The sequence below is a fragment of the Antechinus flavipes genome, chromosome 3 (genome assembly GCF_016432865.1).
Source record: "Antechinus flavipes isolate AdamAnt ecotype Samford, QLD, Australia chromosome 3, AdamAnt_v2, whole genome shotgun sequence".
Classification (NCBI taxonomy): domain Eukaryota; kingdom Metazoa; phylum Chordata; class Mammalia; order Dasyuromorphia; family Dasyuridae; genus Antechinus; species Antechinus flavipes.
Window position 1 is genome coordinate 590,482,060 of NC_067400.1, and position 13,879 is coordinate 590,495,938.

The following is a 13,879-nucleotide window of genomic DNA, read 5'->3' on the forward strand; positions in this document are numbered from 1 at the left end:
CAGATTAGCCTCAGTATGCTAATTTGCAAAATGGGCATAATATTAATGGTACCATTTTCATTTATTGTGTGGAAAAAAATTTTGTAAGTCACTGTAGAAATAACAAAGGTGTCAGCAGCAGCAACACAACAATATGTAATATTGCCATTTCCATCCAAAAGCCAATTTCTGATCTACTTCATTTCTGGGCTTTGGTTTTTCCATTAAGTTTCCTTCAAGGTGACCTGTAGTCCATGAGACCTTTTCCAAGTCTTTCTTTTGTTATTGCTGTTTCCTCTTAAATGTACTTTGTATTTGTATTTGTATTATTTAGTGGTGATGCAGTAGATAGAGTATTGAGTCTGGAGTCAGGAAGACCTGAGTCCAAATGTGGTCTTAGACACTTAGAAGCTGTGTGATCCAAAACAAGTCACTTAACCCAGTTTACCTTGGTTTCCTCATCTATAAAATGAGCTGGAGAAGGAAAATCACTCCAGTATCTTTGCCAAGGAAAATCCCAAATAGTATCACCATAGAAATTTCTGAGCAGCAACAACAAAATTATGTGTCAGGCACTAAGTGTTTTACAATGATTATCTCTTTTGATTTAAAAATGACCTTGGGAGTAGATGTTATTACGAGTCTTATTTTATAGATCAGGAAACGGAGGCAAATAGAGGTAAGGTGATTTGCCCAGTACCACAGAAATAGTAAGTGCCAGAAACTGGATTTGAACTCTGATTTTCCTGACTCCAGGTCCAGTGTTTTACCCATTGTACTACCTAATTAAGGAGAGCTCTGGAGGGAGAGGACATGAATATCTGGGATCATCTTGGAAGGCTTTACAGAGAAGAAAGTAAAGCCTTGAAAGCAAAGAAAGACTTCTAAAGGCAGGGAAGAGGAAGTGGATTCTAGGACAAGAGACAGTATGCAGTGAATGCTCAGGGATGGAAGAGGGTAGGAACACATGGGAAATGTTGAGTAGTCTTGCTTGGTTGGAGTGTTTGCTTGGCTATAAAATGTGGGAAATATGCCTCTCACCAGGTTAATGTGGTGAAAATGGTTTACCTATCCCTAAGTTCCAATACAATCCTACTAGAAGTCACCAACAATGTGCCAGGTCTTGGACTTTCTGTATTCAATAGGTAAACGTGAGTTAATCATTAGAAAGAGGGCTGAGTTCAAATTCCTCGTTGGCTCCTCACTGCCTCTGTAACATTGGATAAGTCACCTTCTCTTTTCATTTCCTCATCTATAAACAAAGGGGTTGTTGAGGTCCCTTCCAAGTCTGTGACTCTACAATTTCCCATCTCCTCCTAATTGTGTTGGTAACTTATCCTCAGAGTGTATTCAAACATCTTAATTATAATCATACAAGGTAAATTTTAATTTGGAACTTTTGGGCCAAAAGTTATCATTGCAGTTATTGTAAACACTTAATAAATCTAAGCAGAATATCAGAAATCAAATAACCCCACAGGGGTCACAACACACTTGTGGGTGCTGATGAAAGGAGTTCAAAGAACAAAAAATCTTGAAATCTAATCCAATCTAGTTTATAATTGAGGAAACTGGGGCCTGGAGAGAAATGACTTATCCAGCTAGTAAAGGGCAGAAACAGATTTGGAGCCAGATCTTGTGGCTCTTTCCCTAAAACCACACTGCCTCCCCTCTAACTTCCGGGCTCTCTCCAAGACCATGATGTAGATGGTTCCCATTTGGTCAAGCTTAGAAAGAGCCTGAAGTTCTAGGAATCTCCTTCTCTCTCCTGGCCAGGCCAGAACAGCTTCTTGGGGCCAATCTTTGTAAAGCACATCAATCATTATCTGTTGTATAATCCTCCATCACCATTTGGTCTAGATCCAGACTTGAAGCAGCCTGTCACTTCCCATCTGCCTATGTCTCTCACATGTGTGTGTGGATGGATGGATGGATCACACCACTCTTGCAAAAGGGTATAAAGACCCAGAAAAAGACCTCAGCCAAGAGCCTGCCTCTGCACACGCTCACACTTCAGTGCAATGGTGTTTTGGCTGAGAAGGTACTTCCTACTTTAAGTCCTAGACAGTTCTGAATCTGGGGACAGAATGTCTTGTGTTTCTCACACTCCACCTTTAGAGGTTATATGACCTTCTGAAATCACATTCTCTGGGCCACAGCTTCCTCATCTGCAAAAATGAGAGGATTGAACTAGGCAATTTCTCCTCAAGTCAAGCATGATATAATGTCTTTGGCCTTGTTATTCTTTCATGTCTGACTCTTTATGAGCTGGTGGGGTTTTCTTGGCAGAGATAATAGTGTGGTTTGCCATTTCCTTCTCCAGCTCATTTGAGAGATGAGGAAACTGAGGCAAACCAGGTGAAGTGACTTGCCCAGGATCATAGAGCTTGGGAGTGTCTGAGACTGGATTTGAATTCAGAAAATTGAGTCTTCCTGATTCCAGCCCATATCTCTATGCCTGTACCACATAGTTGTCCAAGGCATTACAAATGAGATAATAGTTACAAAGTACATAGTCCAGCATCTGTCACATAATAGGTGCTATATAAATGTTTATTCCTTCCTATTCTCTCCCTTGATTCCCAGTCTTGGAATCAGGAAGATTTTAGTTCAAATACTACCCTTGGACACTGTGAAGGGAATGAATAACTGTGAGATCCTGGGAGAATCATTTCAGCCATGAGCCTCAGTTTCCTCATTTGTAAAATGAGAGTATTGGACTCAAAGGCTGGGAGGTCTCTTCCATTTCCAAATTTATGATTCTACAATTATTTATGAGTGCTTTTGTTTCCGTTTTTTTTTTGTAACCAGAAGCTGAGGGAGGGAGAATGAGCCTATATCTTTGTAGGTTTATACCTTTGTAGTATAGTGAAGAAAGCACTGGTGTGCTTTCCTGAATTCAAATTCAAATTCTGCTTTTCTTACTTTCTTATTATTTATGTAGCTTCACTCTCTGGGTCTCTTATTTCCTCAACTGCAAAATGAAGGAGTTGGATTAAATCATATGTCAAGTGTTTTCCAAGTCTAAAACTCTAATATTTGGCATTTGGGAGCCCTGAGTATTAAGTGTAAAAGACCTTTTTGGGAAATGCCCTCTAGGAATGTGTGCTTTCTCACTCTTATCTCTGTTATCCCATAAATGGCTCATTGAGTTGTTGGGGATGTGCCAGCCTTTTTTTCATTAGTGATCAATCTCTAACTCACCATAGAAGGTGGTTCAGTAACTTTGCTCTTCAACATTTCAGCGTATACTGGCTTCTGGAATAAAAGAAAGAACACCAGTAAAATTTAGTTGCTACTTTTACTTACCTTCCAGACCTGGGGACTGGAATACTTTTTCAAAAAATTCATCTTTTTCCTGATCCAACCATTCTGGAAAACAATTTGGAACTATGCCCAAAGGGCTATCATACTGTGCATAGCCTTGAATCCAATAGTGTCTCTACCAGACCTGTACCCCAAGGAGATCATAAAAATGGGAAAATGATCCACATCCACAAAACAGTTTATAATCTGTCCTTAGGCATCACCCATCAGCTCCGGCCCTTTTTGTAGTGGCAAAGAACTGGAAACTGAGTGGATGCCAGCATTTGGGGAATAGATGAATAAGTTGTGGTATATGAATATTATGGAATATTATTGTTCTCTAAGAAACAATCAGCAGGATGATTTTAGAGAGGCCTGGAGAGACTTACATGAACTGATGCTGAGTTAAGTGAGTAGAACCAAAAGAACATTGTACAAAGCAACAAGATTATAAGATGATCAATTCTGATGAACTTGGGTCTTTTCAATAATGAGGTGATTCAGGCCAATTCCTATGATGGAGAGAGCCATCTGCATCCAGAGAGAGGACTGTGGGCATGAGTGTGGATTACAACATAGTATTTTCACCTTTGTTGCTATTGTTGTTTGCTTGCTTGTTTTTTTCTTTCTCGGTTTTTCCCCTTTTTGATCTATTTTTTTTTTTTTTGTGCAGCATGATAAATGTAGAAATATGTTTAGAAGAATTGTACATGTTCAGCCTGTAGTGGATTGCTTTCTGTCTAGGGGGAGGGAGAAAAATTTGGAGCACAAGGTTTTGCAGGGGTGAATGTTGAAAGCTATCTTTGCATGTTGTATGTATTCTGAAAAATAAAAAGCTATTATTATAAGAAAAACCAAAAAATTCATTTTTTGTTAAGTGAGGAGAATTCCTGGATGAGGAAGCCCTCTTTGTCAATGCAGGTGGACACTTGGCTGCAGCTTTCAATGTCAGATGCAATGTTCTAATGTTCCAAGGGCAGCCCAAAATAGATTGCAGTGAAATTGGGAAATATTTAATAAACTAAATAAAAATACAATATAACATAGATGATGTTAACATGTGGTTTTCTCAGACAATATGTGGCAGCAGGGATCCTTATGTGCCTATAATAAGACCCTGGTTTTTTTTTTTTGTTTGTTTGTTTGTTTGTTTTTTAACTGAGTTTGACACTACTGGACTAGACCATTGAGAGATGAAATGCCCATGGAAATACTGTCACAGGGTATCAGAGGCAGAGCTTCAACTAGGCCTTCCTGTTTCTGGAATAACCACTTAGCGACCAAGCCACTGACTACCAGAAGCTGAAGCTGAATGCTCAGATCTCTCAAATGCATTCTCCTTTAAAACCTTTTTAAAGGAGGTCATTAGCATCCCTTTGAACATAAACCTTCTGTTTTAATATTCCTCCAGCTCTGACATTGTGGATTCTGAAGATCATCTCATCTCTGATATTGGTTCAAAGTTCTATCCCAGCTCTGACATCCTGAGTTCTAAGGCCCCTTCTGGTTCTGACCTTTTATGTTCTAAGGGTCCTCCCAACTCTGACATTCTGTGTTCTAAAGACCCTCTCACCTCTGATATCTTGGGTTCTAAGAGCCATTCTGACTCTGTGTCCTAAGGGTTCTCTTAGCTCTGACATCCTGAGTTCTAAGGTCCCTTCTGGTTCTGACATTGTCCTAAGGCCCATTTTAACTTTGGCATTCTATATTTTTGGAAAGTGAATTCAGGTCTGAAAAAGAGATTCCTGAATGGGTGAGCTGGAAGTTCTTTTGCAGGGCACCTCTGGGGGCCACCTCCAGGGCAGGGACAGCTCCAGGCTGGCAGGAGCCAGCAAGAAGTGGGAAGCTATCCTTGGGCATCCCCCATCAGCTCAGGCCCAAGCAGAAGAATACCTAAAAGCAGGGACACTTCAGGTGTCCTCTGGCCCCCTTCTCCTCCTCCTTCTCCTTCTCCTCCCCCTGCCATGTCCCTCTCTTCCTCATGCTTGCTCACAGAGTCTCTGCCAGACTCTTCAGAAAAGGCTGTTGCTGAGCCTGCTTTGGAGACAGTGCCGAGTGCCAGGAGCAGTAACTCTTGTCTATGGCAGGGGCTTTTGGGCTCTGGCTTGGAGGTATCCAGACAGTTAAGTTCCAGAGGAGGCACTGGCCATAAGGCTTGGCCAGAGGGCCAGTGTATGCAGGAGCCTTCACCCACCAGCTCCTCTAAACCAGTGGCTGCAGCTACAACTTTGGACTCAACAAGACTTTTGTTTAAGCAAATATTCCCTTTGGACTCTTTCCCAACGGCCCAGAGATTTACTCCGATTGCAAAGTAAGTTCTTGTTTTATTGAGCCAAGGTCCCCAAAAGGAAATGGTTATTTTGATCACTGTGTTGAAGCAATGGAGGTGGCCAATGTGGGGATTCATTTTTGCTTGACTGCTATCATTGTCACGAGGGTTTTATTTTTTTATTTACTTACTTATTATCTTTTATTTATTGATTTATTTGCTTATCTTATTTATTTTTTTTTTTAGGCTGAGGATGGGACAAAAAATATAATTTCACACACACACACACACAAACCTATTTGTATCTATTAATGGCTATCTCTTAGGTAAGCTTGGAGGAGGGAAGGAAGAAAGGGAAAAAAGAAATTTACATATTGTACATTTAAAAGAAACAGCAAATTGTACATAGTTGCAATTTCATGAGCAAGTATCTTTTAAAAAATTTATACTATGTTATGAAAATGCTTGTTTTATTCTGTAAATGTAAAATAAATAAATTTTTAAAAAGGGTGGGAGAGAAAGTAATGTATTATCTAGTCTCTGCCATCTTGACTCCCCCCTCCCCCCTCACATAGTGAATTAAAAAATAAAATGAACAACCTTTTAAAAAAGTTCTTTTTGATGGGATTGCTTGCTGTATTGGGAAGGGAGGGAGAAAAATTTGGAATACAAGGTTTTGAAAAGGTAAATGTTGAAAATCTCTTTGCATGTATTTGGAAAAATAAACAAAATACTTTAAGAAATTAATTTTGAAGGATCTTGCTGCTTTTGCAAACATTTATATTACATCTCTCCTGTTCTCACATGGGTTGCCAGCTACCTGGAGAGTGGAAACTCTGGAGGGAATTCTCTGGTCTTGCAGCTGCTGGGTGGAAACATTCCACCCAATTTCCAAGGGACAAGGGATCTTGATTCATCCAGTCTAACCCATACATCAGTAAGAATCCTCTCTATAAGAACCATGACAAGATATCCACAGACCTCTCTTGATAACCTCCAGGAGTGAAGAGTCCCTCCTCCTTTCCTTTCTGGGTCAGCTCATTCCTCTCTTGGACAGGAAATGTTTCCTTCTTGCAAGTCTAATTTAGACAATCCATGGGACTTCAGTCATGGGAAAGATAGTATCTTCCAGGAAAACACACACACACACACACACACACACACACACACACAATCTCGCAACAACCAAAAAAACCACATGGAAGAGAGTTTTAGCAGAATCTAGACTTAGTGGATGATCACTTCTGACTGCTTTCCAGTGATAAAACTAGGCTTATTTAGTGATTGTTGAATTATGTTCCTATTTATCTCAAACAGGAAAATTCTTTTTTTGTGGAGGAGGGGAAGGAAGGGGAAGAATTGTACTAAGAATAGTATTTTTTTCAAGCCTTGAAGCCAGAGTTAGAATTCAGGTCCTCACTGGCCCTAAGGATTCCTTCTACTACACACAGAGAATGATACCTTAGAGGCTCTTTAGTCCAACTGCCTCATTTTAGAGGAGAAAACAGATTCAGAGGCTTGCCCAAAGACCTGCAGGTAGTAAGTAGCAGAAATGAGATTTGACCCCAGGCTCCTTAACTCTAAATTCAGAGCTCTTTCTGAAAAGCTCTTTCAAGAGAAGGAATCACTCAGCCTTTGCTTGAAGACCTCCAAGAGGAACTCATTATTTTGAGAGGCAGTTCATCTCTTGTTTGGATGACTCTAGTGATTAGGAAATTTTCTTACTTATACTAAATCTAAATTTCTATCCCTTCTCTTATCTCTGTCCTCTGGGACCAGCAAACAAGTTGAATCTCTCTTCAACATGGAAAAAATGCTTCAAATACTTGAAGACTCATGATTTCCTTCTCCCAGAGATTTCCTTCAACTGATCCATTTATGACTTGATTTCAAGCTCTTCATTATCCTTGTTAACTTCCTTCATCCATTCTCTGATTTAGTAATGCTGTTTCTAAATCTCCATGTCTCAACACAATACTCCAGAAATGTTCCGACCCAGGTAGAAGACAGCGGACTCATCATAATCCTATTTAAGTAAGCCATGCCTTTCTTAATGTCTTCTATGATCTCACAGGTTTTTATAGTTAGCATATTCTGGTATTGCCTCATCAATGCAATCCATTTAGTCTCCTGATCTTTTTCAAATGAATTGTCTTCTCCTCCATCTTGTACTTGTGACGTTGGTTTGTGGTCTAAGAGACACAGATGTTCTGAAAAATCCCAAGATTTTCCCAATTCTACTTGCACCCAGGAGATAAATGATTGAACTCGGGTCTTATTGTCTCCAAGTTCAGTCTCCTTTTGTGAATACATGTTCACATTCTGGCTCATACATGTAGAATTGGTAGAGTCTCAGAGGCTCCCAGCTTTTGCAAAAACTGAAGCTTAGGGTGGTTGAATGATTTACTTAAGTATCTCACACAGATATGAGCATCCAAGGTGGGTTTTGAACCTTGGGCTTCTGAAGTCCCAGCCAGTGACCTTTCCATAGAACTCTCCTATCTTTTATTACTACTCCAGAATACTGATTTTTTAAAAAAATGTTTTCGGAGTATATTTTTTTGGGAAAACTTCCTTTCATTTGGTGCAACTACCAGGTAAGGAAGCAAGAGGACATTGGGTCTCTTCTAGTTCTAAATTCTTTTTTTGACTGGATCTGATTGGGAATTGTATTACAAGCAGCCTTGTGGAGGGGTAACAGCTGATCAAAACTCTTTCAACCCCTGCAATGACTTGCAGACCAAGGTGCATGCAGGAAGAGTTACTTCTCTTCCTCTCTAACCCTGTCTCTCCCTTAGAAGGACAGTGAAACTTAGCACCTTCTTTCCTTATGGAGCCAAAGTTGGCGAAGGTTCACAGCTACTGCCCTTCTATTCTCAGTAACTCTTCTCCTATGGCTTCTCCCTCTCATTTCTGGGAGAAGCACACATTCATTGGGTTTGGAGTCATTTGTTCTGGGTTCAAGTCAATAAATAAGTATGTATTAATGCTGGGGGAGAGGGAAGGGAGAGGGGACATAAAGCAAAAAAAAAAAAAATCCCAAGGACTTTTATCAGATACTGGTCTATCCAAATGTATTCACCTAAGTGCTAGTACCAAAGTTAGATTGGGCAGATGAGTGTCAGTATTCTCATTTGCAAAATGGGCATAATATTAAGGGTACCATTTTCCTTACAGGGTTATTGTGTGGATAAAATTTTTGTAGACCACTGTGAAAATAACAAAGATAGCAACACCATAATATGCAATATTGCTCTTTTTATCTAAAAGTCAATTTCTAACATACTTCATCTTTTTATTCATTACTGGACTTGTGGTCTTTCCATTAGTTTCCTTCAAGCTAAGCCCACTAGTCAATGAGATTTTTCCCAAGTCTTTTGTTATTACTGTTTCCTCTTTAATGTACTCTGTATTACTTGTTAGTGATGAAGTAGATAAAATACTGAGTCTGAAGTCAGGAAGACCCGAGTCCAAATGTGGCCTCAGACACTTGGGAGCTATGTGACCCTAAACAAATCACTTAACCCAGTTTGCCTCAGTTTCCTCATCTGTAAAATGAACTGGAGCAGGAAACAGCAAACCATTTTAGTATCTCTGCCAGAAAAACCCCAAAAGGGGCTCATGGAGATTCGGATATGACTGAAACAATTCAACAATAGTTTGTACAGTGTACCTCAGTACTCATCCTTAATTGGTTCCAGAAGGCATGATGAGTGACTTTTTCTCATAAGGAGTGCATCTTACGTCCTCAATCTAATGATCCTTCCCTTCCCAAGTCCTGAAAGGGGCAAGAGTATCTTCCAACTGTGGAGAAATAAGCCAGCTCAACCCAGCTGGCCTTTCCCTTTCTTGCCCCAGCTCACTTTCTGAGAGGAATCCTGACTCTTGTACTCTCCCCTCACCCCACATCTGTCACTGCCTTTAGCTGGGCTCTCCTTGCTGTTGCTCAGGCCACTGGCTGCTGTTCCTGCTTTTGCTCCTCTTCCTCCTGCAGTATCGCTTCTAGTACTCCTATTTTGGGATCTGGAAGACTATATATAACCTACATTGTCCTATAGGAACCACCCTGTGACCTGTCCATGAATGCTCACAACCTCAGCATTATGGGCTCCAACCTGATAGTCCTGCTCACTACCACCTTCACTTTCACTGGGGAGAAGCTACCTACAGTGGAGGGCAATAGCAGCAGCATCAGTGGGGGTGTTACATCTGGCCAACCTCACATCCCTACTGCTCGACCAAAACAACCATCAGGTGAGGTGAATGCTGAGCAAATGAGAAGTGCCGATGCCTTTCTTTTCTCATAAAAATGCATCAAATACCAAATTCAAAGCGTTTGGGGGCAAATGAGGGCTGAGGTATCACTGTATATTCTTTATATTTACTTATCTGTGTATATATAGGTTATAAGCTCTTTCAAGGAAGAGATTATTGTATTTGTTCCTTGTATAAAGTAGGTGATCATTAAGTGCTGAGTTGATTTGAATTCAGGTAGATCATAGTAGATCTAGAAGACTGAACTTGAAGTCACTAAGACCTGAATTCACATTTTGCCTTAGACACTAGTTATATGACCCTAGTCCCTTAACCTCTTTATGCTTACATTTCCTCAGCTGTAAAATCAAGATACAGAGGCCATATGACCTCTAAGGTCCCTTCAAAGTCTAAATGGAGGATCCTATGAACTGCTTTTCCCTGACCCCCCAGGAAGATCTCCCTCTCCTCTTCCTCCCTTTATTCAGGAACAGTCTGGATTTTTACTTCAGTGTAACCAATAGCTTGAAAGGTATGTGGCTGGTCTTTAGGAGCTAGAATCCATCTAATAACATTCCTAATCATCGTACCCGTTCATGCCTCTCTTTCGTTGTGCAGGTGAAAGGGGGCATTTCCTTTAAGCTCTTCTGCTCCTGCTCCTCTAACCGTTCCTGGGGGAAAACAAGAGCGGATCAGTGTTTCCCAATCTATGGCTACCTTCAGCATATCTGTGAACTTCTTGGGATACTGGTAGCCTCTAGGCTCACCCACTTGCCCATTTTACATCCACCATCTCAAATCTATTCCCCCCCCATATATGTATTTTATTTTATTTTTTACAGATATGTTAACTTTTTAAATACACATTTCTTTAGGAATCATGTTGGGAGAGAAAAATCAAAACAAAAGAGAAAAACCACAACAGAAGGGAAAAAAAACCAGGAAAAAATAGTGTTGATTTACATTCAATCACCATAGTTCTCTTTCTGGATGCAGATTGCATTTTCTATCCAAAGGTTACTGGGATTGCCATGGACCACCTTTTTTTTTTTTTTAAATACATAAAGATACACATTCTCCCTTAGAGATGTCTTTCAGAGGTGAAGTAGAGACCATGGTGTGATGACAGATATCTAACAGCTGGTTTCCTGAAAACCTAGGACATACTTTTAAGATCAATCTGCTCTATTCCCATTTTTCTCCATAACTTTTGAGTAGTTATTGTAATCAATAAAATAATAAAACCCTGAAACATAAATGCTCACAATAAAAAACTGAAGGCTACTAGCAGGTAAAATAGTGATATACTTTTCTTCTGCATCCGCATGATCATGTTCAAATCTATCTACGGATCTTAGGTAAAGAATCCCCGATCTTCCCATCTCCAGGAAACTGTCTCCTGATAAGGCTAAAATAGAACTGGGAATTTATACATGATTGAGCAACCTGGGAGAGCTTTTTTTGGATATATCTTTACTTCCTAACAAAATGAGCCAGCTGCTGCACTATGAGATAAACATCTTTTAATGTCCCTAACCCTGTTTCTTCTTCTTTTTTTTCTTTTTTCTTTTGCTGAGGCACTTGGGGTTAAGTGACTTGCCCAGGATGACACAGCTAGGAAGTGTTAAGTGTCCAAGACCAGATTTGAACTCAGGTCGTCCTAATTTTAGGACGCCTCCTGCCTCAGCTGCCTCCCTGATCCTGCCTCTTAATCTGCTCCAGCATGGGGAGCATCACTGAGCACAGCTGGAGGTTTTACTTCTTAGGTTCAGAAACCATCAGAGTTGGAAGGAAACATATAGTCCCCAAACCTCAAATTACAGGTGACAGAACTGAGGCTGAGTGAGGGAGTACCTTGCCCAAGGTCACACACTTCATTAGTCTTAAAATTATGTGGTTTTGAGGTATCAAGTTCCATCCACCAGCTTCATTTGCTGGAGGAAAAGCCAAAGGTTCTAACAGGGGAAGGGTCTGGTCCAAGACTTCAAACGTAGGAGAACCAAGATTTGAGTCTGCCAGAAGATCATGGGTAGAGCGAGAAGTTACTTTAGAGCTCATTATTTTACAGCAGGATGGTCCCCGGCTAGCAAGTGCCAGAGGCAGGATTTGAACCCATGTGCTCTGACCCTTTCAAAGTATGATAGAGGCATTGGCCACTGACCTTTTGCTGCTTGATGGAGCGGTTCATCCTCTTCTCCAGGCTGAGCTGGTGCTCAGCCCTCTCCAGGGCTTCTTTTAGCAGAGCTTTCTCTTCTGTCTCCTTGTAGATTTCATCTTCTAGTTTACTCACCTGTTCCTGGTACTCCTGCACGGGCACTTTATTCTGCCTGCTCAAAGAGAGAAGCAAAGTCTCTTTCTTCTCCTTTCCTGTAGTTATCGCCTCCCAAGTGTTTTCCTAGGAAGGCCTCTGTGTGTTGTAGTATGGCACGGGGCCAATTGAATGGTTTTATAATGAACTGGGGGCTAGGGTAATAACAACAGCATTGATGATGATGACAAATCTGCATCACTTTCTCAAGCAACAAAAATATATATTCTATAGACTGCCTCAGAATTCGATCCTCTACTAAGGTAGAATTGAAGGGAATAAGCCTTTATAGAGTGTCTATGGTGTGCCAGTAGTACTTCGTGCTTTATAATTATCATCTCATTTGGTCCTTACAACAACCACAGGGGGGTGAATACTGTTAATGGATTATCTTCATTTTACAGATGAAGAAATGGAGGCACAGAGAGGTTAGTGATTTATCCACTAAATATCTACTTATTTATCTATTAAATATCTACTAATTTATCTACTAAATATCTGATCTTCCTGACTCTAAGATCTTGCCACTTAGCTAAGGATGGGGGGTTGATCTTGGAGTATGAAAAACAAGATTTGAGTCCAGTCTTTGACAAAGAATAGCCATGTGGAGGCAGAGAGGAGTACTGGAATTAAAATCAGAAGACTGAGTTTAAATCCTTGCTATTGACTAGCTAGGAGTAAGGAGCTGTTAGTTGAGAGGATAGAGTGCCGGGTTTGGATACTAGAAGACTTGAATTTTCAAATCCAGTCTCAGACAGTTAGTAACTGACTCTGAGCAAGTTACTTAACCTCTGTTTGCTTCAGTTTCCCCATCTGCAAAATGGAGATAATAATTACCTCCTGGATAAGTTACTTAACTGCTGTTTCAGTTACTTAACTGCTGTCTCAGTTTTCCCTTGTACAAAATAAAGATAATAATCATACCTTCTCTTAGGCATGTTACTTACTCTTTCCCTTACTTTCCCCATCTGTAAAGTGGGGAAATCACACCTACCTCTCTAAGATTGTTGTGAGGACCAAAAAAGAGAATAATTGCAAATGTTTAGTACAATGCTTGGCACATCATAAGTTTTATATAAATATATAACACATATATGTACGTATGCCTATTATTACTTATAACCTGTGTGACTTTTGACAAGTCACTCTCTTGGCTTCAGGTAAAGTGAGAAGAAGGTTGGTCTCCAGGGCCCCTCCTTAGAAGGATGATACTATGATGTCTGGATGAGTCACCTAACATCCCAGGGCTCCAGGCCACAGAGACTATGAATTACTGATGAATAACTGATTCATGGTGCCCTGGAATTCCCATTATCAGTGAAATTAGGTTCAGACATTTTTGTTTTCAGATTTTTCCCAGTTCTGCCATTTTCTATTCTACGGTCCCTTTCTGTTATGCTATTCGATATCTGAGGTTCCTCCCACCATTAACATTTTAAGTTCTAAAGTGTGTCCCGGTTCTGATGCTTTCTATTATGAGCTCTCTTCTCAGCTTTGATATTCTCTACCTTTGGGTTCCTCCCAGATTTCATATTCTGGGTTCTATGATCCTTTTAGCTTTTAATGTTTGAGGATTCCTCCAACAGGTCCTCCTTCTCTGCTCTTTTCTCCCCTATAAATCACTGGGCTGCCCAGACTCATAGTTTAGGTTAAACTTTTTGGTGTTGAACTTATATTCAATTTTCTTTAGAAGATAATTTTGGCTTTTTTCTCATAAGAGCCCTCCAGGAAGGCAACTTCCTTTGGGGAGTTGAGAGTGGAAG

The 13,879-nt window shown here is 40.3% G+C and overlaps 1 protein-coding gene across 2 annotated transcripts in view; it reads right to left on the reverse strand.

Moving 5' to 3' along the window:
- Positions 1-13,879, reverse strand: part of LOC127555843 (forkhead-associated domain-containing protein 1-like) — a 111,434-nt gene that overhangs the window by 14,224 nt on the left and 83,331 nt on the right. For both annotated transcript variants that reach the window (XM_051988501.1, XM_051988502.1), the window contains exons 18-20: positions 11,970-12,135; positions 10,399-10,479; positions 3,184-3,237 (exon numbers count right to left, since the gene is read on the reverse strand). In XM_051988501.1, the coding sequence (XP_051844461.1) occupies positions 3,184-3,237; positions 10,399-10,479; positions 11,970-12,135 (301 nt within the window). The remainder of the gene's footprint in view (positions 1-3,183; positions 3,238-10,398; positions 10,480-11,969; positions 12,136-13,879) is intronic.